Here is a 26,795-nt window from a genome sequence, read left to right on the forward strand (position 1 = left end):
TTCTGATGAGGGCTATGCACTCCGAACTAAACCTAGCTTGTCAAGCTCTAGAGCCTCTAGCTTGCTTGTGTTTCACCAGCACACAACTTCTTCCACTCAAGGGGACGGATGTATGCAGCTCTGCAATACAACCATGTTCTGGCTTTCAAACTGTGTAGTGATCAAGAAGCTCTAGCTATGACACAAGGGGCTTGCAAAGGACCTTGCCAGCATTCAGACTGACACAATGTCCCTACTTCTGCAGTTGTCTGAAGGGGTTACATTTGTGTAGTAAGCCCAGTGTATCTGGGGCTTTATGTGGGAAGATGGTGCAGCAACAAAACACTAGGAGTGTGGAGCAGGGCCCTGGATCATTACACACTAACAGAACCGTCAAATCAAATAGCTATCTTCCCCTCTGAGATTTCATCCATTTTAAGTGCTTATCTTGCACCACTTTCATAATTTCTGGAAGCACATGATGCTAGGTATCACATGTCTTCTTGAGAGTGAGGTCTACTAAAAATTGGATAAGTAAATCGCAGTTTACCAACAGGTGGCTAACAGTCCAGTTCTAGGTGTATCATAACTTACTTCGCCTGAACAGTCAGAAGTTTAACTCCTATCTTTCCATATATAACAGAGTTGCTGTCATGGTACTGAACACCCTGCCAACTGGGGTGTATACCTGCCTAGGACTGCTTCCTTGGCGGAAACCTAAGGAAAATTATAAGTACCGAAACACACACAGGAAGTCCGTTTAGTTAAAGTTTTTTGAAAAAAATAGTCTTAAAGTAATCAAAACTACAAAGTGCATGAAGTCCTTGGCTTACATCCTTCGGCCAAAATCACCAACTATGGGTACTGCTTTGACTTTTGGTTGAGATCACGTTCCTACATATTAATACACAATTTCCATAGTGCTTTGGATCTACGCATATATTTCAAAGTCACCATTTCTTTTAACCTCACCCCTGCTACATGAGGTTGCTACTTATTAATATTATCTCCAAAACATTTTTATGATACGATGTTATACACTGATCTTAATACCTGCAGCCTTGAAAAAGTCAAACGGATAAAACACGTATCGTCTGCTTTTGCTTGTACATACCAGATATTGTGGAAACCACAAGTGCAATAACCCAGTCATAGACTTTGTAGTTTTGATGACTTTTAGAATACTTTCTTCGCAAAATGTTAACTAAACGGACTTCTGTGTGTGTTTCGATACTTATAATTTTGCTGAAGTTTCCGCCAAGGACACTGTCCTAGGCAAATATACACCCCAGGTGGCAGAGTGTTCAGTACCATGATAGCACCTCCATTGTACATGGAAAGACATTGTATATGATACTATATTCCCAACAAGTGTAAATATTGGATGTGCAAATTTTGTTGGCATGGCCACCATTTAACTTTTTACAGATCCCCAAATTCCAGCCATGAAGAGTGTTGTTTCTCTGTGTGTGCACCTAGGCTGTGGAATTTCATGCTGGTCCATCTGCATACTGAGCTCTCCTCATTGCGCTACAGGTATAGCCTTAGGACTTGGCTTTTCCAACAGGCATGTGTCTCCTTTTTCACTTAAACAAACGCCTAGAGATCCAAGGTGAAAGTGCACTCTACAAAGTGGAATTAACATAAGAAAAAGTAAAATGGAATGCACAATTGCATCAGGGGCATGGCCTCAGCAGATCTGTTGATTTAAAAATCACACTTTTGCTACACAGGGAGCCCATTCCCATGTTTTAACTCCTCCATGCTAACATCTGCTTCACAGGATGGGCTCTTATGGCAAAATGGATAATGTGCAGCTCCAGATCTGCATTGACCCTAGGTCTTAGGCTTTCTATGAGTTGTTAGTTTTGCTCACCTACACACTTCCACACTGTCTGATGGGGCTTATCATGTGACATATCTGATCTTAATGGTTTTGCTTTCTGTAGGCACATACTTAGGTCTCTGATAGACATAACCTCTCATGTCAGGGTAAAGCTGTAGTGTTCACATTCGGGGCACTCTTTTGCCATTTATTCTGTCTTCCTCTTGCTCAATCAAGTATCCATGTGCACTACTCAAATCGCTTGGTCTAGGTGTTACTTATTGATAGATTTGTTGCTATGGGCCTATTCATATGAATGAATCGTGCATTGCTTAGTTCTTGAGACAGCCCAAGCCACAGCATGTCTGGCAGAGACATCCCTGGCTCAAAAAGAATGGGCCTGCAAATATTTAATGATTGTAATCCGTGGATGATCTGCTAAATCATCTCTTCGTCAAGATCCTTTACAGTGCATGTGCTGGCTAGACCCCTTCAGACAAACTTGGACTGCATTTGGATAACTCACAATGGCCTTGACTTGTTGGCCACAAAACAACACTCATGTAGTTCACAATCACTTGAGCATTTAAAAGGGTTTGCTAGCTGTGACAGCTGTATCATCGTTGTCACTGGCATTTGACAACATCAGGAAGATCGTGTCTGTCTCATCGCTGGCAAAATGTAGGAGCAACAACTATGTGGTACAGCTTTATAATTTGACAGCCTCATCATCCACAGTCTTCAATGTGGCTTGTTGGACTCTGGGGTAACGTGGTAAGAAGGGTGGCTTCAGGTGAAGGAATGCAGATTTTAGGGACTCTACGCAGGAGTCCCAGCATCATTTCCACCCATGATGCAGCAGGGAGGAAGCAGAAAAAAAGAATCAGTCTCTTTACTGTGCTAGCTAGTTGTAAATCTGTGTATTTGGGCTGACCATCTTGAGAATCTAAGAGCAGGGACAGAACAACTTTAAAACAGAAAGGTAAGACAAACAATGATTGTAGGTTGATCATCAGGCCAGAGAAAAATTCTCTGGAAGTATATAATTCAGATACAGTGGGATGTCATACTCACCCCTGCTACTCTGACTGATGGTTCAGTGCATTTATATAGCTCACTAATTTCCGTAACTGAGGTCTCTAAACACTGACCAACAGCAGCAGAGCCTAGACCACCCCATGAACATTGACTTAAGAACTTGGTCAATTTCTCATACCTGTTAGTGTCTGACAGTTTGGGTCATTAGCTTTCAAAAATAGAATAAAAATGTAAAAACTAGGCTTAAATGCATCTTACCATGCATGAATTAGTTGATAGCTGAAGTTTTGATTTACAAAAGTCTCAAAGATGCATTCAAATGCATTCTTGATATTTTTTCCAGAGTTTGGGTCTCCAAATATAATTTGTGCATTATTCTCTGAGGTCATTTATTTTGTAATTTTCTTACTAAATGCAACTTTGCTCCAACTTCATTTCACAACTGCCGCAGGAGGACACATTGGCGAAATGTGTAGCTTTCCTTAGGTCTCACCTGAGACGGCTTATGTGCTATCGCTTGCAAGACATTTTGTAAACAAAAAAAAAGGCTTAGAGTCTGCTCATTGTTTACTATCCGTTTGCTCCATTGTCACTCTTATTTGCTGGCTCCTGATTGGCCAGCGCATCCGGTTTCACTTTATCTTCCTTGGCTTTTCCCTTTTGTTGGAGCATTGGTCAAGTACTTCTTTTTGATTAGTGTTCTTTTGTTACTCAATGTGGGATTGAGGTCTCTACCTGCCCCTTTTCTGCTCTCTGCCAGACATACACTAGCTCCACAATAGATTTCAGTTTTTTTCAATCGAGAACAAAATGAAGAATGTCAATTAAATGCATTAAATTACAGACAAATGCTACTGATTACAGTAACAATCAGACAATCGGCATTCGTCCAAAATAACAGATCTTGTAGAATTATTTTTAAAGGGAGAGATAAAATCTGCAACTGAAAGTGCAATTTATATCAGATGATATTCTGACGTCCGCTTGGTTGCCGGAGAACGTGTAGATGATAAGCTTGCGAGTGAAATGTTAGCGGACCTGGGAGACGCGCATAGGGATGTGCAGAGATGGTCTCACTGATCGGATAGCAATATATCTCGATTGAAAAAGGTACTGGAGCTGGCAAAAGTCGGTATAATGCATGCACTCGTTCTCCTGCAACCAAGCGGACGTCAGAATATCATCTGATATAAATTGCACTTTAAGTTGCAGATTTTACCTCTCCCTTTAAAAATAATTCTACAAGATAAGTCACGGTCTGGCATATGAACATCTGATTACCAACTTTTTGGTTTGAAAATAAATAAATATCCCCTTCCCTACAAGGAACCTTCAAATAGAAAGATTTTTTCGCCAAGGTTTTCCCCTAGCTCATACATATCAATGATCTATCTCCTGCTAAACACATATAAATCTGTTGTGGCTACTCCTGACGAAGGCACCCTGTGCCGAAACGCGCGTCGTGAAGAATTCCCATTTTTTGCCCTATTTGTAACATTTATTGTTGATTTGTATCATTGGAAAACTCAATTTTAGTATACATTGTTATTTTATTACATGCGATTTTATGTGTCTTTTTTTATTAAAATTGTGAATTGCATTATTTGCTTGTTTTTTTCATTTCTGTGCTTTATCAATTTGAACTGTTAGTCTTAAACGTTGCCTGGGAACTATACTTTCCATTGTGTTTATACCCTGTCCCAGGAATCAGATTATTCCACAGGGGGTCCTTGATACCCATATGATCACACTAATGATTGCATTCGGAAGTAAAAGGTGATAGGCAGATTCTATGGGTGCGTCCTGTGAGGAGGAAGTTAAGGACATTGCTGCAGATGCCGATGTGGTGGAGTCTGGTGATGAGGGTGTGATGGGAAACTGTGTCTAACGCCACTGAGAGGTTGAGGAGGATCAGGGCTGATTTCTCTCCTCAGTCTAGGAGGGATCTGATGTAGTCCATTGCTGCAATCAGGGCAGTCTCATTGCTGTGGTTGGTTTGGAAACTAAATTGCGAGGCATCGAGCAGGTGGTGTTCTTTCAGGTCTTCAAAGAACTGTTGGTTGACAGCTTTTTCTGGAACTTTGGCAGGGAATGGTAGCCGCAAGATCGGGCGGTAGTTTGAGTTCGCTGGGGTCGACGAATGGTTTCTTCAGGAGCGGTTTGTCCTCTGCGTGCTTCTATAAGTCAGGAACAATGGCAACTTTAAAACAGAAAGGTAAGATAAACAATGATTGTACAGTGATCATCAGGCACAGAGAAAAATTCTGCGCAGTGACTAACATTTCAGGACAAAGCTGAAAAACTCAGGACACAAATTCAGACAGGAGAGCTACAGATTCAAGTATTAAGTACAAGTGAATAATTGCCAGGTCAACAAAACCCTCAGGAGTAAGTTTGAGCGGTAAAGTGTGTACGTCAAGTACCAACATTAATTACTGGAAGTATATAATTCAGATACAGTGGGATGTCATACTCGCCCCTGCTACTCTGACTGATGGTTCAGTGCATTTATATAGCTCACTAATTTCCGTTACTGCGGTCTCTAAACAATAACCAACAGCAGCAGAGCCTAGACCACCCCATGAACATTGACTTAAGAACTTGGTCAATTTCTCATACCTGTTAGTGTGTGACAGTTTGGGTCATGACCTTTCAAAAATAGAATAAAAACGTAAAAACTAGGCTTAAATGCATGTTACCATGTATGAATTAGTTGATAGCTGAAGTTTTGAGTTACAAATGTAACTCAATCAGTCTCAAAGATACATTCAAATGCATTCTTGATATTTTTATCAGAGTTTGGGTATCCAAATATAAGTTGTGCGTTATTCTCTGAGGCCATTTATTTTGTAACTTTCTTAATAAATGCAACTTTGCCCCAACTTCATTTCACAACTGCTGCAGGAGGACAAATTGGCGAAATGTGTTGCTTTCCTTAGGTTTTACCTGAGACAGCTTATGCGCGGGCGCTTGCTAGACATTTTGTAAACGAAAAAAGACTTGGAGTCCGCTCATTGTTTACTATCCGTTTGCTCCATTGTCACTCTTATTTGCTGGCTCCTGATTGGTCAGCGCATCCGGTTGCACTTTATCTTCCTTGGCTTCTCCCTTCTGTGGAGCATTGGTCAAGTACAGATTGCTTCTTTTTGATTAGTGTTCTGTTGTTACTCATGATGAGATTGAGGTCTCTACCTGCCCCTTTTCTACTCTCTGCCAGACACACACTGGCTCCACAATAGATTTCAGTTTTTAAATCGAGAACAAAATGAAGAATGTCAATTAAATGCATTAAATAACAGACAAATGCTACTGATTACAGTAACAATCATAGACAATGGGCATTCGTCCAAAATAAAGGATGGTTTGTGTATATAACAGGCAGGTGATCACACTAATGATTGCCTCTCTTGATTGCCTGCCTGAGCTCCCGACCTTCATTTTATTTATCATGCAACTGTAGGCATGGCATCACACATCTGAGCTTCATTGAGGTGGAGCCTTCAAGAGATTGAAGTTGGTTGTACATAACAGAAGTCTATAATGGGTGGCACCCAGTCACGCCCCATAAAAAACAACTCACATTTCAATTTCAGGGTGTGGATTCAGAAGACCGCATTCACATTTAAATCAATCAAGCACGGCTTGACAGCATAGCACGACTTATCACCCCGGGGGGTTTCCAAGTGTGGGTAAACTGACAGCCTCCAATCGAAGAGCCAGGCCTTGAGTCCTTTTGTAAAGTCGGAGAGGGTGGGCGAAGTTTGCAGGTGTTGGGGGAGGTCGTTCCAGAATTTGGTGGTAGGGAAGGAGAAGGAACGACCTTTGCAGTGGCTTCGACAAATGCATGGAACGTGTGCCAGGGTGAGGAAGGTTGAGTGGAGTTCTCTGGAGGGGTTGGTGGAAACTCAGGTGATGGTTGATGTGGTTGGGTCCGATGTTGTGTAGATCTTTGAATGCAAGGGTCATTACCTTGACATCCCTTCTGCACAGAGAGCCAGTGGGGGCTTCCGAGGTGAGGGGTGATGTTGGTCCATTTAGGAAGGTCTAGGATGAGTCTGGCTGTGGTGTTCTCCATAGTTTGGAGGCACTTGAAGAGTTCTGTGGTGGTTCCGGTGTAGAGTGTGTTTCCGTAGTCGAGTTAGCTAGAGACGAGGACTTCGGTTACCGTTCTTCTGGTTTGGACAGGAATCCTTCTGAAAACTTTTCGTAGCATGCAGAGGATGGTGAAACAGGAGGAAGGCACGGTGTTGATTTGTCGCTTGAGGGTGAGTTGGCTGTTGATGAGGATGCTGAGGTTGCGGGCATGGTCTGTCAGGGTAGGAGTTGGCACGCATGCAGTGGGCCATCAGGTGCTGTCCTATGGTGAGGTGTTGTTTCCGAAGAAGTGCACTTCTGTCTTGTCTGTGTTCAGCTTCAGGCACTTGGATCTCATCCAATTGGCAATGTTCCTGAAACTGGATTGGATGGTGGCGTGGTCATCGGTGAGGGAGAGGAAGAATTGAGTGTTGTTGGCGTAGGAGATGATATTGAGTCCTTGGGTGGGGACGATGTCATGTAGGTGTTGAAGAGTGTGGGGCAGAATGAGAACCCCTGGGGGGGCGCCAGAGATGAAGCTCTTGCATTCGGAAGTAAAAGGTGATAGGCAGATTCTATGGGTGCGTCCTGTGAGGAGGAAGTTAAGGACATTGCTGCAGATGCCGATGTGGTGGAGTCTGGTGATGAGGGTGTGATGGGAAACTGTGTCAAACGCCACTGAGAGGTTGAGGAGGATCAGGACTGATTTCTCTCCTTAGTCTAGGAGGGATCTGATTTAGTCCGTTGCTGCAATCAGGCCAGTCTCATTGCTGTGGTTGGCGTGGAAACCAAATTGCGAGGCGTCGAGCAGGTGGTGTTCTTTTAGGTCTTCAAAGAGCTGTCAGTTGTCAGCTTTTTCCGGAACTTTGGCAGGGAATGGTAGCCGCAAGATGGAGCAGTAGTTTGAGTTCACTGGGGTTGGCGAATGGTTTCTTCAGGAGCGGTTTGTCCTGTGCGTGCTTCCATAAGACAGGAATGATGGCAGTGGCGATGGAAGTGTTGAGGATGGACGTGAGAGAGCTGCTGATTTCCTTCTGTTCCAAGTTAAAAACGTGGTGGGGCAGGGGTCGTAGGTGCTCCGCAGTGGATCAGGTTCATGATGGCTGTGGTGTCCTGTGTTGTTAGCAGATTCCAGTCAGCGAGTAGGTGGCTGTGAGCAGCGTTGACTGGTGTCAGGAGGTTGGTTGGTTGAGGGTTACAATTGCTGTAGATGTCTGATATTTTGTCGTGGAAGTAGTCTGCTAGAGTTCCGGAGAGGTCCTGAGTGGGTTGAATCGTGTTCTTATTGGCTGAGGGACAGGAAAACGCTCTGACAAAACTGAAGAGTTCCTTTGTGCGGCTGCTGCTCAGTGCGGTTGACCAGGGCATCCTTCTTTGCCTTCCTGGGGTAGCGGTGATATTTGATAAGGGCCGCTTTAAAGGTGGTGCGGTCTGTGGGGCTTTTGCTGGTGCACCATCGTCTCTCTAGTCGCTTGCAGTCTCTCTTTAGTGGTCGGAGTTCGGGTGTGAAGTAGCTGGCGTGCTGCTGGATCTGCTGGTGTTAGATTTGCTTAAGTAGCAACCGCATCTGCGCAGCGGACGATCCAGTCGTAGGAGTTGCGGACCTTTTACTCAAGGTTGTTGGAGGGGTTCGGTCTGTTAAGTGTTGAGGGCAGTGGTCCATTGGGTCTTGATTCTTTTTTCCCACCTGCAGAGTGGGGGGCATGGTGGTGCGGAGGAAGGTTCAAGTGAGCTTGTGATGGTGCAGTGTACGATGCTGTGGTCTGTCCAGGTAAACTCTGTTGTGTGGGAGAATCTGATTTAGTCGCTGGCTGTGAAGATAGGATCCAGGGCATGTCCTGCATTGTGCGTGGGGCTGCTGACCAGTTGCTTGAGTCTCATTTTGCTCATATTGGTGAAGGTGAGGTTGGCGAAGTTGAGGTCTCCCAGGAAGATGTAGTGTTTGGAGTTGATGGCCAGGGGCAAGATGAAGTCGGGGATGGTGTTGCAGAAGCCGGGGCAGGGGCCCGGGGGTCTTCAGGTAATGGTTCCTCTGATGGTTGTTTTGGTATCAGTTCGGATTTGGAAACTGAGGTGTTCCATGACGGGTGATCTGTCATCTTCGGAGGTGGTGTATTGGAGTTTGTCCTTGTGGATGATGGTGAGGCCTCCTGTGTGCTTGTTTGGCGGTCTCTGTGAATCATCTTGTAACCTTGAGGGGTTACGCTTGTGATGTCAAGAGCCGACGTAGGCGTCAGCTAGGCCTCTGGGAGGAACATCAGGTCCGGGTTGAGGGTGGTTTTGGTGTCTCAGATTTCAATGGCGTGTCTGATGTTGAGCAGTAGGCACTGGAGCTGTTCCTCGGGATGAGGAACTGGCATTGCGGGACCGGCGGGTGCTTCGGTGTTGCACGTGAAGGGACAGCGATGGCAGGCGAATGTGCCCTCCGATGAAGGAGAGACGCTGCAGCAGTTATTGTTGCGAGTTCCAGGGGCCAGGGCCTGCAGTTCGGTGGTTAACTACCGGTGGATGGTAGGAGATCCAGGGTTCCTAGTGCTGGGTGTAGTTCGGGCTTAGATGGGAGCAGACTGGCTTGCCTTTGGCGTACCAGAGCCATGTCCGCTGCGCAGCCGTGCTGCGGTGTCCATTAAGTAGGCCTTGGGGGAGAGAGGGGAGCTCGGTGGTGGGCTGGCGACAGAGCAGCACAAACTGAGGGAAAAACTGGAGCAGTGCAGGGGGCTAGTTAGTACATAACAAAGGCTGACTGACTTTTAATAGGCAACAAGAGAGAAAACAAAGTAAAAAGACATGAGTGGCTAAACAACAAGGATACACAGTGGCTAAACAATACTGCTGAATAAGGATACAGTGGCTAAACAAGGTCACATGATACTACTAAATAAAGGTACAATGGCTAAACCAGCACAAGGCAGCGCAGGCGTACTTAAGGCTCTTACGGTCACACATGAACCGGAGGCAGGCACGCGGGATCACCTGCTGAAGGGCTGGACGTTGCAACCCTGCACATGGCAGTAGATGGAGGTCCGCTACAAGGCAGGGGTAGCCAGAGGTTTCAGGGGAAGCAGGCACAGGACCGCAATTACATTTAAATAAAACATCTCACTTTTAAAAAGCAATACGTAGCAGCCAAAGATTAACTGGAACTGCTCTGAAAGGGAAGAACCTTTCTTTCATGCATCAAACAATGTGGATGTGTGATCATATTTGTTTTTAAAGACAATTTACTTTTTAGAAAAGAATATGTGAATTTTGTATATTTCCTAAACTTTGCAACATGCCTCTTGCATCCACTGTTGAGCACACTGAAGCAGGAGAAGTCCACCTCTCTGTGCAAATGGAAAGCACCCCAACTCATACTTTGAACTGGTGTTATCTGATCCTCTAAAAGATCCGAATGGCTGAAGTTATCTCTTGTTTAAGCCCCTAGTTACAAATCAATATTTATTAAATACCCCAAAAAATAGAAAGTGTCTAAATCGTATGTCATTTTTTAGCTTAAGATCTAGACCAGATGGCCATCATAGCTCAATATCTCTGGTTTCAAGGGCATCACTCAACAGGTGCTACATCTGTAGTAATAAGACAGACAGGACCGGACTGGGCGTAGCGGGCAGTGGGCGTTTCCCCGGTGGGCCGCAATGGTGGGGGCTAGTTTTGGACTCCTGGGAGGCCGTTTTTGTTACCGGGGGCGGCAATATCGGCCCCCTGTAACAAAATCGTCCGAAACCTGTCATAAAAAACAGCTCGGCCGCACTTCCCCCTCTCCCCCACGGGGGGCCGGCCGATTGGTTTGCCAGGGCCGGTTTTGGTTCTCAGTCCGGCCCTGATGACAGCTGAGAGGTCTGGAGAGCCCTTTGTCTAAGCAGAACGCTCACATGTGCTGAAGTGATGTAGCCATTCATCTACAACTGCTATTTATATGTACGTATGATGGATGTATACATGCATTCTAACAACACAAAAGACCAGTGCTTCCCAAACTTTTTAGAATCACCCACTTTTTTAGAAGAACAAACTTTTACAACCGACCTAGCTGTAATGGACATGAGCCTGAAGGTTTTTTAATGCAGTTAAAGCAGCCTGTGGAAGTACAGATAACACATTTTCCATTGAAATTGCCACTAAATTTACACAGACATACAGTTTTACTGCTAAAACTATACTGAGCACAAATTATAATGTTCAGAAATTGGCTTTCAATTAATATTTATAATTTGTGCATCACCAAGTAAAGTATCGTAATTTGTTTTGATCCTATTCAAATATTTGATTCCAATTCACATTAGAATTACAAAAAATGGTGCTTCATTTTTGCTTCCCTAACTGTTGATGTGTACAGTTCATTTATAGGTATTTACATTTTGTTGTGTGTAACAAAAATTACATTTTACAGCCTTTTCTTTAAAAGTCTATGTGCCACACCAATATGGTCACATAATTACCTTTACTTTTCTTTCTCTAACTACAAAGTGAGAGGAGTTTGCACACACCAATCCTCAAGTTAAAAAATATACACATCAATTTTTCAGAAGATATATGCTGACATTTGACCCCTTTTGTCTTTGAAGAGCAACCCAATGTGGAAAGATGCATACAGAATTTAAAGGCATGTTTATTTATTGCTTGGACTTTCATGACCCACCAAAAATCGGCCCATAAATACTGCACTAGACATTGTTTTCTAAATAGAGGTAGGGATCCCTCCCTACTGAGTGAAAAGGTGCATGCCAGGAGATGGTCCTTCAAGTAGATGTCCTTATTAGAAACTTTCATGCGAGCTGAGTGTATGCTACTATTGAAGCTCCTAGATGACAGTGCTGGACACAGCTTCGTAAGAGTAGCAGAACTGACATCTTTTTCCTGGAAAGGTAGTCTTATGGACTGCATGGACAGGTTCTGTGTACAAATGTAAATGTGTTAGTAAGTATTTGATCAGGTGGAGGAATAGAAGTCTGACAGAATGTTCTGTGAATGTGAGAGATCTGCTCAGCAGTAACAGTGTGAGTGGATCCCTCTTGAAAGGCATCATGCCAACCCTGGATTGGTCAACACTAGGCCCATACTGAATAGCTTGTGGGTGATCCCATCCCATGGTCTAACCCCTCTTTTTCCCCATTGCCAAGGACGGAAAAGCATCAGGCATGCCAAGAAACAGAGGACCCAGAGAAGAGAGCAGTTGTGGGCCTGTCATGTAGGTTAACAATAAGAGCAGGGACGGCTTTAGGAAAGTGCAAACAGTGTAGCCGCACTGGGCGCTGACCTGTAGAGGGGGCACTGACCTCAGGGTGGCGCTGTGTTTAGCGATAACTTATAATTGGCGGGATGAGGGGCACTTTTTCCTAGGGTTGTGAGAGAATCTTAGGAGGCGGTCATGGGGTCTGGGGGTGCCAAAAATGATTTTCGCACTAGGCGCCACCAGCGCTAAAGCTGGCCCTAAATAAGGGCACGAACCCTGTGTGTGAATACGGCACAAAGTCAGTCCCTTGCACTTCCCTTGCATTCTGCCATTTTTCCAATTACTACCTGGACAGAGGGGCCTGAGTGCGATAGGAGTGAGCTCACCAGAGAGAGACAGTAAACCCTGGGTATATACACTAATGAGTAGGTAGATCTCGAGATAGAATCTGGGAGATTGACTGGACAGACAATTATCATCACTGAGCCAATAAATGAAAATAAGAGTTTTAGCAGCTGCTAAAGGCATCAGTAAGAGGACTTCAAATGTTACTTGACATGCGATGGAGTAAATGGTCTGGAGTTTGGAGAAAAAAATAGGCAACATATGCAGATGAAAACTGAACGTATAAAAAAAGGTGATCATAAAGACTTTGGCTGCAGGTATTAATCCAATGGAACAATCATATTTGTGTTGAGATGGCAACTGCTCTACCCTCGGCTGAACAACTAAACAGTCGATTATAGAACCTGATCCAGGTAGTCAGATGACTCGATGATGTAAATAAAAAAACCTGCTCATTCAGTAAGCAGGGCACCTTCAGCTTCCCAAATGGGTTCAGCATTCGGTTTAGCCAATAATGAAGGGAAAATTCTTCAGCAAATGCTCTAAACGCAAAACTGCCCGAGCCTCTTTACTGTACTGGAACATAGTAGGCCACAGCTTTGTCACTTGGGTACAGTTCTAGCCAGGTTTAGCCATGGTGCAAAAAGTGAAAACAATCTGGAGGAGAAGAAATGTGTTTCAGTTTTCGGCTCAATCTGAGCCTGATCATTGTGAATCCTGAGACGATGATTATTTTAAATGTATAGAGCGGACTGTCCAACAGGGGTAAGGACTAACCTAAATGAGAACTCTGAAAGCAAGGTAAGTGAGGAAAATGCCAGAATATTTACAAAGTTGTAATTCGTTTGGACAGTCACAGAGGGAAAACGAATTCCAGTATTTTAGTCGAGTATGAAAATCAAGGTCACTTCTTCCGCAGTACGTTCTTATTTGTTCATAATTAAAAGAATACAATAAGAAAATGTAGCTTTGCAGCCTCTGCCCTTAAATGGATTGCCTGTTGGCCTGCACATCACACGAGGGGCAAATACTAGACTGTGAGGAATCAGTCTTCCCCCAAGATGACGGACTCATGTAGTAGCAAAGCAAATTTGAAGCCACTGTCAGTCAGTCCCTCCTTCCCAGAAAGTCAGCTTGAAACAAGGAAAACCATCAAACCTAACAAATGCTAAAGTGTTTATCTGCACAGCTTCAGTGGGACTTCAGCAACACTTAAACATGGAGCAACTGAGATTACAAAAAATAAAACCAAACTGAACAAAATGTGGGAACTCAAAAACAGAAGTTAACAGACTTAAAAATCTAAATTGAGGGGGAGGAGCCTAGCCTGCAGCCGAGATGGCCGCCTAGCTCTTCGGCTCCGCCGACCCTTGCGCCCTTCGTCGATATCCTGGCAAGAATCCTGCGCCTCCGAGCCTTACGCTTACCTGCGCCACGTTCCTGACCACGTTACTGTGACTCCGGTCGAGAACGGAGCTGCCCCGGCGGAGTTGAGCCCCGGTTTCCATTCCGGCCTTCCAAGCGGTCGCAGCCGGGCCATTGTTTAGTGGGGGCGGCCGGCGGCGACAACGATAGCAGCGGCCGCTGTGGAGAGGGAGGAGCCGGTGCACCGGACCTGGAGCGCGGCGCTGGGATTCTCACAGCAGCCTTTTCCATGTTCGGCTGCCCAGCGCGCCCCGCTCGCAACATTGTATCCGGCTCTCGTATACTGTATCCCGGCCCAGCTGGGAGAGGGCCGGGATCGCTTCTTTGTTGCAGCCTACAGCAGCGGCCGCCATCTTCCGCATCAGAAACCCTGTCTTGCCGGTGGGTTTCCCTGCACCACAGATTCCCCTGTCCTTGAGGCCTCTCCACGACCGGCTGCCTCCACGTTTCCGGCACCACCAGGGCCCCGCAGAGAGCTCATCACTTCCCAGATACCGATGGCTGGTGGGGGGGGCTTGCTTCCCGGGGCGCTCGATGGTTGCTTGCCTAAGATGGCGGACGCAACAGCACCCTCCATCCTTGATCCACCGCTGGGGCTTCGCGACATCCTGGCAGCACTGGAGGACCTGCGGTTGGCCTTCCACGACTCTGCCACTGATTTGGAGGACCGGTTTGATTGGACTTTTTCTGCTGGCCATGATGATTCTCCAGTGCTGCATGTTAAGCCACATCTTCAGTCGACTGTCGGTGGATCACCCGAGTCGAGGTATGTGGCAGTGACGGGGGGACGTGTCCCAGTGCCCGCTGCGGTACTCTTCGGCTCTGCCCTGGAGGAGTCTGACAATACTGCTCCCTTGGTATGGCCGGAGCTTGTGTCTCAGACGCCGTTTTGCCCATCTCTTTTGTCCTTTGGTGCCACGTTTCTGAGCGTCCTCCTGGACTTGCTTCCTGTACATCGGCCGGTTGCTATTCTGGAACTTATGCATCGTCCTGCTCCCTGTGGTACTAGCCACGGCATAGCAGTGGCGCATTCTGTGGTCCTTTACTATCGAGCTTCACTCCAGTTTGACTTGTCCCTTACACCTCGACTTCTGCAACGGACTCCATGGTGGCCCATCCCGTCCAGGTTGGCTGTACTGCAATTGGATTCTGTTGGACTGCAGATTCGAAGGGGCCAAGGCTGAGGAAGGGGGTTTTTCTTGTTGCACATTGATACGTATATGGCTGGGACTGGGACTTGTGACTGTTGGAGGTACATGTAGCATGGGTGTTAGGTCGGGGCCTGGGGTTGGGTGACCGCGGATAACGATTTTGCTTGCATTGAATAGATCCTTGGCCCTCCTCCGATCAACCGTGACATTCTTTTTCTTTTTCTTCTCTTTCTCTTCTCCTACATTTCGGGTACTCTTTTGGGGCGACAGACACACTGCTAGGGGGGGTAGGCCGTAGCCTCTGCATGCGTGTAGGGTGGGGGGTATATTTCCTTGTTGGTTTTTTTCTATGGGCCTCTTTTTTCTTTCTTTCTTTTCTCTTTTTCTCTTCTCCCTTTCTACTCTTTACCTTTCTCGTTTGTTCTTTCCTTTCTTCTTTCTTGGGTCGATGGGAGGATTGGGAACTTGTGGGTAGTGCTTGGGGATCGTCATGTGATATGTTTCTTTTCTATCCTGATTTCATTGAGTGCGCTTGATTACCTTACGGATAATGCTTGCTGACTCTTCTGATGATCGTTGCCCACTATAGTCCTAACTGCATTGCTTTGATTCGGATCCTTCCAGACCTGTTGCTATGGACTTATTTCAAAACTTTATAAAAATTAAACCTCATCATCCTGGCGCTCGGCGGCACAATTGTGTATAACGTGACCTGGTCTATTCGTGCTTGTACTGATATGCTGCTGAGTTGTATAATTGCTTGCTGATGTGCCCTTTATTGTCGAGGCCGGCCTGAGGGTTGTAGGCCCGTATTTGTCTGCACATACCGTTAAATAAAGGTTTTCCAAAAAAAAAAAAAAAAAAAAAAAAAAAATCTAAATTGAACAGAGAGAAGAGTGCATACAGGTGTTGATGATAGTCCTTCTCAGCAGATCTCAGCACAGCTTGAGAGACTGATAGGGGCACAAGGTTAGTCACTGGTAAACGCTAAAGGTAAATCTATTCAGTCCTCTGAGATATAGCCACGCGTAGCCATGAAGGCCTTTGTAAGTTAAAAGATGTAGTCATTAAAAGCTGGATCTCTAGCAGGGTCCTTAAGAACACAGTGACATGGTTTCTTTCTTTTTGTATTTGTAGAGCGCACAAATGCCGAGGCGTCTTGGCACTAGGGGTGACGTGTCATAACTAACCAGGCTCAGTACCGGAGTTTATTTGGGGGGGAATAGCCAGGTCTTGACCATTTTCCCAAAGTGAAGCTTGTTAGGCTGTAGCCTAATAGTAATCTGCAGCCTGTTCCAAAGTTTGGCTGCCCGGTAGGATAGGCTTTTCCCTCTCCATCTGGCTTTTGGGAACCTGAACTAGCCCTGTATTGGCTGATCTAAGATTCAGTTGCGGGGAATACCAGAGAAATAGTTTCTGCATATCCATGGCTCCCCCACCGTAAAACGCCTTACGTACCAAACAAAGAGCTTAAATTCAACACGTTGTTGGAGCTGCCTAATCCTAGCGGAGATGAACTGGCAGCACTGTTGTGGACAAGGCACCAGATGAGGTGTTTCTGACATGAGTCAGCTCAGACTCCACCACTGGAAACCCGACCTGTTCGCCCCACTATAAATGAGGCCTAGATAGCAGGAGTTCGGTATGGCACGTGCCCCCCTGCCAATTTGTGGCAGGGATCCTGCTCTGCCACTAAACTGTGAATGACTCCCTTTGTCCTCTCCTTAGTATGCACTTTCAATACTCTGTGACAGAAATTTGAAAAGCATAAAATACACATGCTCTAATAAAAATATATTCAGGAGGAAAAAAGTAATTCAGTATAAAATCATGGAATTTTCAATGAGCCTCTTTAAGGTGGTTTGTTTCCATTATTGTAGTATTATTCATTAATCGCCATACCCCTTTAGACAGTCGACAACTTGTTGTCACTTCTGGTCAGTGATCACAGTGTCAAAACAGAGGCACTGTAGCAGACCTAAAGAGAAGGCACAGTGGATGGATTTGTTTCACCTAGAATGTGTCTAAAAACAGTTTTGAATAATTTAAGCGTCACTTTGGTTTCACTTGTACTGGAAACCCTGCTTGAGTCTGTGCACAGCTATAATCCTCTGATGAGAAACTGAGCATCATTCGTAAGCAAGTTCAAGGTGACGTGTAAGGCACATTTCTAGAGTTACATTCTCAGCACATCTTTTCTTAAACAAGGATGAGATCACATTTGCTGCATGGGTTTCCTTTGTCCCCAACCCAATTTTTACAAAAGTTGAACATGGCTACTTCCCTATGCTCAGGATAGGAAGGCAGAGTGTTCCATTGAGTAATTTGCTCAATTTATAAATGTGTGTATTATCCATATTGTAGGTGCTAATCTGTTTTGTCTGTTGTGTATTTTTGTAAAATGCACTCCCTACTAGCAAAGAAAGTAGATAATCAGTGGGAGTGGTTTAACCACCAAGATTAGATGATGGAGTTATTCTTCCTCCATGGTAATATGTCTTTAAATACAATGTAAACTTGGTGGAAGGTCAAGGCCTCTTTCCCATTTTCTTGAGCTCGTGTTTCCTCTTAATGCCACCAGGTTGTTAGGAAAGAACAGCATGTGACGGCCAGATTTGTTGCTTGTAAACATTTTACCATCTAAGAAATTACATGAACTGCAACAAAATGCCTTTTGTGGATCGACTTACGATAGCATCAGGCACACAGTGTGCAGGCTGGGTACACACAGTCCACCCATCACCTAACATTGTCCAAAACCAAGCAGGTGGCCTGGGTGATTCTGCCTTCATTTGCTGTTTGTACAGCCCATATGAATGAGGCTTTACATCGCACACCTCTGAATAATACATGGAGTGTAAATGACTGTGTGCGCTGAATGATGTCACTGCCTTTTCAGGTTTCATTTGTTTTGCACAAACTGCTGCTGATGGTCATATTTCAACTATTTAGCGTGTGAAGGTAACTAATGCTGATGTGAATTTTGTTGAATGGATCATTGTTTTTCGAGACATTTATTAACTATTAGCCAATGATTGGTCGTGGCTCCTGATCTGTAACACTAAGAGAATCGGCCATTAATCTTACTACGAAAAACCAGAGCTATAGGCATACGTTTGCCAGGTTTCATTTAGCTGGGTCAGTTTGCCCTTTAGAAGTCCATACAGGTGTGATCACCTTCAAGAGGTGCCCAGATGGAGCAACAGAATTACACAACAAAGCACTGCTGATTAATGAGACATTGTGTAATTTTGTGTGTGCAATAAAATTGTAGTACAACATTGCAGTGTTTGTAAAGAATTAGGTAGCACAATTTAAAAAAGATGTGCTAACAATGAAATAGACGAAAAGCTCTGAAATAAAGCCTTCTGCAGCGGTCCAGTCAATGTTTCAGCCCCAGGGGGCTAAGGGGCAGCGTGACGTAGCTAGCCCTTTGGACGCACGTGTCGGTCCCCGAGTTTGCCGCCCGCAGCGGTCGGAGTGAAGAGCAGCAGGGTGGGAGGGGGGAGGGGGGAAGTATCCGCTTCGAGACTGCAGGTAAGAGCGGTGGGAGGACGCTGCCCTCAAAACTCGTGCTGCCTGGGGCGCTCTGCCCCTCCCTTGCTTACACGCGTGAGCGCAGTCTCTAAAGTTCTGTGTCTGTGTCTCAAGCCATTTTTAGGTCTGGCTTTGACAGGTTTTGATGTAGAAGGACTATTTACCTGCCTCTATGATCAGAATCAAATAATAAATAAAGATATTTACACATGCATATAAGTAGGGACTTTGGGTCAGCCCTCTTCATCCATTGGTCTGTTCGACTGATGTTCACATTTTATTTCTGCCCTTCAAAGAAGAAGCATGGGGTAAGGGGTCAGCCCAGATCAACATCTGGTTCTCTTGCACTGTGAGTGGTGCCACTTACTTTTCATAATTATAAGTGCACATTTGTCTAAAAAGAAGTGCACTTCAGCGTAAGGGAAGACACATTTATACTTTACTTTGTCAGTGCTTCTTTCTTTTCATTCATTATCATTTAAAAAAAATTTAGTCACATTTTGTTTTTAAATTTATGTTATTTAAAAAATATGTTATTACTAGAGGAGGCTCTTGGAAAACAAACATTTACTGAAACATTTAAGATATACATAACGGACAGCAAAATGTTTCTTAACATCACATAAATTCATATTAGTTATTTAGATTATTGTAATTTAGTTTATTGTAATTCAAGGCAAATTGCACCTTTACATTGTGGCAGTGAGAATCATATAATTGCTCTAATGCCCAATAAAAACATTAAGAAGTTTCTAAAGCTGCTCTAAGTACTTCTACCCGCTAGGAAGTAGCAGTATTGTTCTATGAAAATTATATGTTATGGTCAATTTATTTTTAAATGTAGCATTTATACTTTAAGCATGTGTCCTTTGCGTTTAGACAACAACATGTTTTCAGTTTTTCCTTTTCTGTTTTGTGAGCAACAATTTTTTTTTTATAAATGTCATAATCAGCCATCACGGTGGCTTCCCAAGGCAAAAACCATTGGCTTTGCCAGTGCTTGTTACTTCCAGGAAGCAATGTTTTTTCTTTCAAAGCAAACCTTTTTTGTTGAATCTTGTTCAGCTGTTAAAACAAAATTCTCAAATACCATCCATTTGCCAGGTTTGAAGTCATTGCAATTAACTATGCGACATATAACATAGATTTACAAACATGGGACCACATTTCCAGGAAACGTGTTAGCCTTTACAAGACACTTTGATTTCCGTTAAACGAACATCATTGAGGGGACTTGCTCGGTTGCAAGGGCTCAGCCTGGTTACTTTGCTCGTTGGAAATTTCAGTGCCTTCTTGTGTTTCTCTCTGGTTCTGCTTGTATTCACGTAATTCTTTTTCGGACATGGGCCTCAAAACACACATAGCAGCTCTTCCATCTTTTATCAATTTCGGCTTGTACACACAAACAGCATTTCCAAGCATAGACTCAACAATTTGCTCAAGAACGGCCTGCAAAAAAAGACAACCAAAATTGTTCAGGTTACTTCTGAAATCTTCAAATTTAAGTAATATTTAACTAATACAATTGTCTTGCGTGCCTTGTTCAGCACAATCCACTGTCACTTTGAACCCAGCAGTTGCATTTACCACCCACATCAATTTATGTTCGCAGACTGGTCTTAATAAAAATGACACCAGTGATTTTTTTTTTTGGTGCAGTGTTTTTGAAAAGGCTAAAAAAAAAAAGTTAAATACTTTCTCTTTAAAAAATATACATATATTTATATTGAGCATTTTTTGAGTCTTTTAAATGAAATCAAGGCCATATACAGCAATACATGCAGTTAAGAAAGACAGCAAGTTACCAATAGGAACATGACATGTAGGACACATCCAAATGATATGGTGATCAGTGTAGTGCCCTTTAAACATAAAACGCTGGAACTCTTTTGGTTCCCACTGTACACCATAGGCCTGTGACGTAAGCGTTGGATAGATGAGTCGAAGGAAGGCTTAGAATGTTGAGTTCTGACTTACACGCAGTGGAATAAAAAGATGTGTAAATTTACTATCGGTGTGTGGCGTAGTTATTGCGAGTACCTGGGATGGTAGGAAGCTACAACTGGCGTCAAGATGGGGAATATGAAGCCCTTACATTGAAAGCGCTCTTCCAAAGCGCTTACCGAGGTCCAGCAAACTGCTTGTGCATTTTACGTGCGCCACAGTGATAGTGCAGAATCAACAATGGCACTAGTGGAGTCTCCGCGCAACGTCAGCCTGTGTAAAACGGCTGAAGATGAAGAAAGCGACACTGAAAGTCTACACCTCGGTGGCCAGGGACTGAATGAAACGGTAGTAAAGAAAGGTACTGCACATCATGCAAATTAATGCCGTATGCTATACAAAGAAGAATGCTGAAGGCAGATGCAGCCAGGTTATGAAAGCAGCACCCAGATATACTTCAGTACAGATTAAACTGAAATGCTTGTGCTATGAAACAGAGATTAACCAGGTGATTGTGAAGAAACATTTAAGCACCAAGCCAACCAAATATCATATAGTTATCTGCTTTCATGGACTAAGTAGTATACAAGGTTGATTTACTTACTGAAACCATTAACGAGTCATGGCGCCACAATGTGCTGCGTAGTGGTCCCAGAAGGAGGTTTAGGGGGTTGTGCGGGCAGAGCTGTCCACAGACGAAGCGGCCCACTACCAAAGCTGCCGCATACGAGCTCAGAACAACACCCTAGACTGCCATCAAATAAAGAGCTCTAATGGAGAGCCAGGGTGAGGTCCAAGCTCCAAAAGTTATTAAGGCTGACCCTGTAGTCAGCAGGTCATAAGGCACTAGGGAAGCTTTGCGTGAGCAAGATCCATAAGAAGCGCCTGAGAGACCATTACTTTCCATCAATATATAAATGGCTGCTTTTTTCTTTGATGGTTGTTCTCCTATGACATTTTCAAAATGGTGGCAGAGTTTAAGGATTTGTAGAAATGTAAACACATTCCTTTCAGCCTCTGGCTCATTAGAGCAATGTGCTGGGACAAAGGATGTACCTCTTTGGAGTATATCCAATTGGAAAGCAGTGATTGTTTTTTGAGATATGTTGATGACTAGCATGTCCATTTTTAACTTTTTGTTTGACTCCTGGTCCCTTTGCTTGTTTCTTTTTGTCCCATGTCACCTCCTGATCTTTCATTTTCAGCAGGGCTTGCTTGTAATAAAAGGTACATCCCTCGTTTTAGAACCTGTTGAAGTTGATGCTTTTGATGCTTCTTCTTCGCTGCTTGCTGCATGTATTTATGTGTTCTGAAACTTGGGGATCCCCCTTCTACTACCATCCTCATCAGAAGTTGAAGTGTCGCCATCAGGTGTTCGTGATGCAGGGCCGCTTTGTCTTTTTCTTGCCAAGTGCGCTGTTTTCTTAGGAAGCTGTTAAGAGTTGTTTTCAGCGATTACCGCGGAACAGCTAGACAGTAGTCATTTAGGGGATAATTTAATGCATGCATTTCAGGAAGTTTGAGGATCTGTGATAAACTTGAAGACACGCTTAGGAAGTGGGTTATGCCGGAGTCAATTTTAGGACCTAGAATAATTTCCATTTATAATGCGCATGTTACCAGGATTGTCTAACAAGCAACATATGAAAAGTTTGTAGTTTCCAATACCTTTTAAGCAAAGTCAGGCCTAATTCCTACCGATGCAATGCACTTATTAGTGACGAACAACTTTTTGACTCAGTTAATAAAGATTGTGGCAAGGAACATGCAGTAATTTATGGACATAGGAATTTCAAAAATGTACATTTTGTGTGACATTTTCATATGATCAGTTTTTTGATTATATGTATAGATAGCACATCATGTATCTTACAATGTCAAAAGAAATGTGATTACCTAGATTTTTGTTAATATATGAATAGTTGAACATGCTTTCTTCTTTGTTTCACAGTATTCTGATGAAGGACCCATAGTCCGAAATGCATTGAGGATTGTTATTTGTTTTTAGCAATTATTATTTTGGTGAATATTTGTGGGACAAAACCACAGGAATTGCAATATAATTTTTCTTCATGACAATAAGAAGCAATTAAATAAGAAAATCAACCCCTTCATGGTCACATGAATATTTTTTCAACATTCTTGAAAAAGTGAATTACGAAAGTTTGATTATAATTTGAAGGATTCTTAAACCAGCCATCAGTACTTGATACTGTCAAAAAACTCAATAATGGCAATAGATGGACTGCATGGATAGAGAGTTCTGAAGATTTCACAGATAGACAGAATACATTATTTCGGCCATACGCGATAAACATTTGCACATAAAAACACAGGTTAAAATACATTCATTGTCATCTTGCTGTACAATACATCACTCTTGCTTACATCGAAGTTTTGCATGCAGTAGCTCTCTGATATCATAACGGCTCAAAATTAAAAAACATAATGACACAACCATAAACAAAAACCTAGAATGGTCGCGGCAATCTATGGTGGGATTTATACATATTTTTTGGCCTAGATATAACAGTAATCGGGAGTTAAAAATATACAAACAAAAGCTCATGAAATCCAATTCCACAAAATCCGTATTGCGCAAATAATATAGTGCCAATAAATTAAAGTGCATGAAGGTTGTATCTATTTTTCCTGGTTACTGCAATCAATAGATTAAAAAACAAGCAAGGGGTACAATACTAGGACTAAAGTGCTAAACATACAAAGTGCATTAATACAGATTTTAAGATAACTTGAATAACAGACTTTATAGAAGTATTACTGCTTCGAAAAGACCATAAAAGCCTGTACACACATGGGTTAAAACATTTTGACATAACAAAATGATTATCAGTACCAATACCCGATCAGAATCGGTTATCGATAATATAATTCTATAAAACCAACTTTAAAATTCATGATTCATGAAGGTTTCATAAATGAAATAGATGAAAATGACAATAAAACGATTATACAGTATCTGAGGATTATGGCTGGTCAAGGAGTGAAAGAAGCCATAAAAAATATACCACAAAAAGGTCAGCTGACGTACGCTCACATCAAAACAGCTTTGTATGTCAAGTTTAATCCAGTGCCAAATTTAGATTACGAAAGATGCATATTCAATCAAGAACCCCACAGACCAGGTAAAACCATCAAATTTGTTGAGAGACTGGATGTTCTGGTGAAGCACTGTAAATTCAATTAATTTAATGATGAGGAAGCTACCGGCCTTAGAGTTATCGATGGATGTCTGTTAGATTTTTTCAGAGGATGAATGTTGAAGGAAACTCTTAGCTTAGAACAAGTCTTCAAGGCTGCTCGTGCTGAAGAGAGTGCTCATCGTCAAGTGACTCTCATGGAGGCCGGAGTGCATCAGTCATGAGCATGAAAAAATAAGCCAAAGTAGAAGGCAGAGAGACACAAAGTGATATCTCCACAGAAAAAGAAAACATGTTACAGATGTGGACTGTCATTCACACAAAGGGAAATGTCCAGCCATTGGACAAACATGTGATAAGCTGTGGTAAAGTGAACCATTTTGTGATGACTTGCAAGGCGAAGAGAAAAGTAAGTGCATCACAGCGTGAAGACAAAATGGCCAACCGAGCGCAACCTCAGTGTCGTTCTACATGCTCCCACAAGGTCAAGCTGTGAGACTAACCGAGGCAAATCAACACCAAACGCAACCAATCATCATCTAAATCATCGACAAAGAACTCCTCAGCATCAATTTCCAGTGAAAATGACAATGACAACTGTGCCATGTTGATGCTCACTTCAGAAAAGGCATGCGCATGTGGGACTAGTCGAATGAGAGGAAAAATTCAAAGTGAAGAAGCATCAAAGACATTCAAACATTGTCCAAAGATTACCCTAAAGATAAATGGGTGTTCGTTACCATTGATAATTGACAGCAGTGCATTGATATATAACATGCCTGAGGAGAAGTATCAGGAATTGTTTTGGTTACCAATACTTTTGAAGTCAAAAACGAAAGTGTACACACAGGCTGCCACAACGCCCTTAAAAAGTCAATGTTGGTTGATGAAATATAAGAAAACAGTGGTACATGCGCCCATTCATGTAATTCAATGAATAGCTTCAAGTGCCGGTTTGCTCAGTTTGAACACTGCTGCTGATATGGGACTGATATAAGTGAACTACAATATGAATGCTCATCATGAAATTGGAAGACAATTTTCTTCATTATTTCATTGGTTAGGAAAACTCAAAATAATGAAGGAAAAGTTACATAAAAATGAGGATATTCGGGGGGAGGAGCCAAGATGGCGACCGGAGCAGACGCTTGAGCGCCCGGCTCCGTCGGCCCTTGGCCCCGGACTATTATCCTGATTCCTATCCTTGCCGATTCTCGAGGTGAAACGTGTACGACGACGCGCTGTCCACGCCGCCACTTCCCCGAAGTCTCAGCCCGCCCGCCCGGATGCCGGAGTTCTTGGTGCTTTTGTTCTCCGCCCTGGACCCCTGCTCCATTGTGGCCTTTGCCGGCCCCCGGGAAGCTCCGCAGTCCCCGGACCCGCTAGCGCAAATCCGAGCCCCGCGGTCCCGACCTCACCTAACACCACGGACTGTCGCCAGATGAGCCTGGGGAGGGACGGCCAGACACCTCCTCCACCCTGCGCCTGAAGGGCTGGGGCTGTAAGGTAAGCCCCGGTGAGGCGGGTCTCCTGCCCCGATCTGTGGACCGCGCTGTGGGAGGCTGCCGACCCCCTTCTTCTATTGCCTAGTCGGCTGCAAAGAGAACCCGAGGGAAGGGAGGCGACTGTTGGCTTTCCCAGTTGCGGCGCAGACCTGAGGGGAACTGACTCCTTGCTACGACCCCCCCCCCCTGGCCATTGTACCGTCCGGCGGTAAAACATGGCGTTGTTTGCCTGCTCGCGGCCGGGGGGTGATACTCCGGTCTTGCCCGCTGCCCGCTTCGCCCTCCCTCCACCAGACACCAGCTCCACAGTGCCGTCCCGGATTGCTGCCGATGTGGGGGTGCAGCTTCCGCTGACATGCGGCTCCGTACTGGCCGTCCTGCGGGACTTTCGTTTACAAATGTTTGCTCGCTTTCAGGCGCTGAGTGAGCAGTTTGACTCCCTGTGGTTGGCTGCGGGCCGTGAGCACTCCGTCTGTCATCAACACGGCGTGGGTCTGCCAGTGCTTTTGTCCTCTTGCGGGGACGCAACGGCTGTGTGTGATCGTGCTACACTGGTGCCTGCATCTGGCTTTCCCGGCACCCAGGATCAATTGCTCTCCAGCTTAACAGCGGATACTTTGTTTCCCCGTTCATTGCTGCCTGCTTCATTGTTGCCTGCCTCACCGCGTCTGCAAGAGTATCCAGCTGAGCAACACCTAACATCCTCGAGGAATCGTTCACGGTGGCCTACTGCTTCTTTTCTGTGGAACTCCTGTACTCTACATGCCATGTCTGGACTTTCTGTGGTGCACAAAGGGACCTCTACAGATGGTCGGCGGCCATTTTGGGATTCTACTTCACCATCTTCTCCCAAACGGCCATATTGTCTTTGTCTGCACGGGATGCGGGGCCTTCATGTAGGGGCTGGCTTAATCTCAAGCCCGCGATCGGGCCAGGGCTAGACTGATTAATATCGCCATGGTTTCACGGAGGGGCTGGACTGGGACTGGAACTGTATGTGTACTTTGTGCGCATTCGTCGCGATTTGTCTTCCTTCATCTAAATTGTTGTGACAATTCATTTTCACACGACCGCTTTTGGGGTAGTGGGTTCTCAGTGTGTGGAAGCCAAAGATGGCCGATGGTTTAGGGCGCTCTGATGATACGTAGGCTCCTCCCCACTTTCTTCTTTTCGGGAGCTTAGATTAGAATAGTCCTATTCTTTTCTCACCCCCTTTAACATAGGTGTACTGTTTTCTTATCTTTCTTTACTTTATTCTTACTCTCTTTCTTGTCTATATTTTGGGTTTATTGGGCGACAGGCACTATGCTGGGGGGGGGGGAAGGCCGTAGCCTCCGCATTGGTGTAGGGTGGGGGGGTAACTTACTGTTTCCAATTAGTTCTATGGGCCTTTTTTCTCTTTATGTTTCTGCGCTATACTTGTTTCGATTCTGGGTCCGGGTGGGGGGTTGACTGAGTGGGGGCGGCACTGGAGGGGTGCGTAATTGCTCATGTGACTATCCTGTTATATAACTGCATTGCCTCACTGCCTGCGATTTTACTTCCATTGCTGTTTTAATGATGCTGCTGCTCTCCCGTGTGGTGAAGATATCGTGCGGACTCGAATCTCCTTGGTTCTTATTCTTCACTGACTAT

General features: G+C 44.3%; 1 protein-coding gene across 1 annotated transcript in view; it reads right to left on the minus strand.

Annotated features, from left to right (window-relative positions):
* Nucleotides 1–19,100: 19,100 nt before the first annotated feature.
* MTIF3 (mitochondrial translational initiation factor 3) overlaps nucleotides 19,101–26,795 on the minus strand; it is a 156,001-nt gene continuing 148,306 nt past the window's right edge. Inside the window, exon 5 of the mRNA XM_085621623.1 lies at nucleotides 19,101–19,999. Coding sequence (XP_085477749.1) covers nucleotides 19,772–19,999 — 228 coding nt within the window. The 3' untranslated portion in view covers nucleotides 19,101–19,771. The remainder of the gene's footprint in view (nucleotides 20,000–26,795) is intronic.

This window comes from Triturus cristatus, chromosome 8, assembly GCF_964204655.1.
Source record: "Triturus cristatus chromosome 8, aTriCri1.1, whole genome shotgun sequence".
Taxonomy (NCBI): Eukaryota; Metazoa; Chordata; class Amphibia; order Caudata; family Salamandridae; genus Triturus; species Triturus cristatus.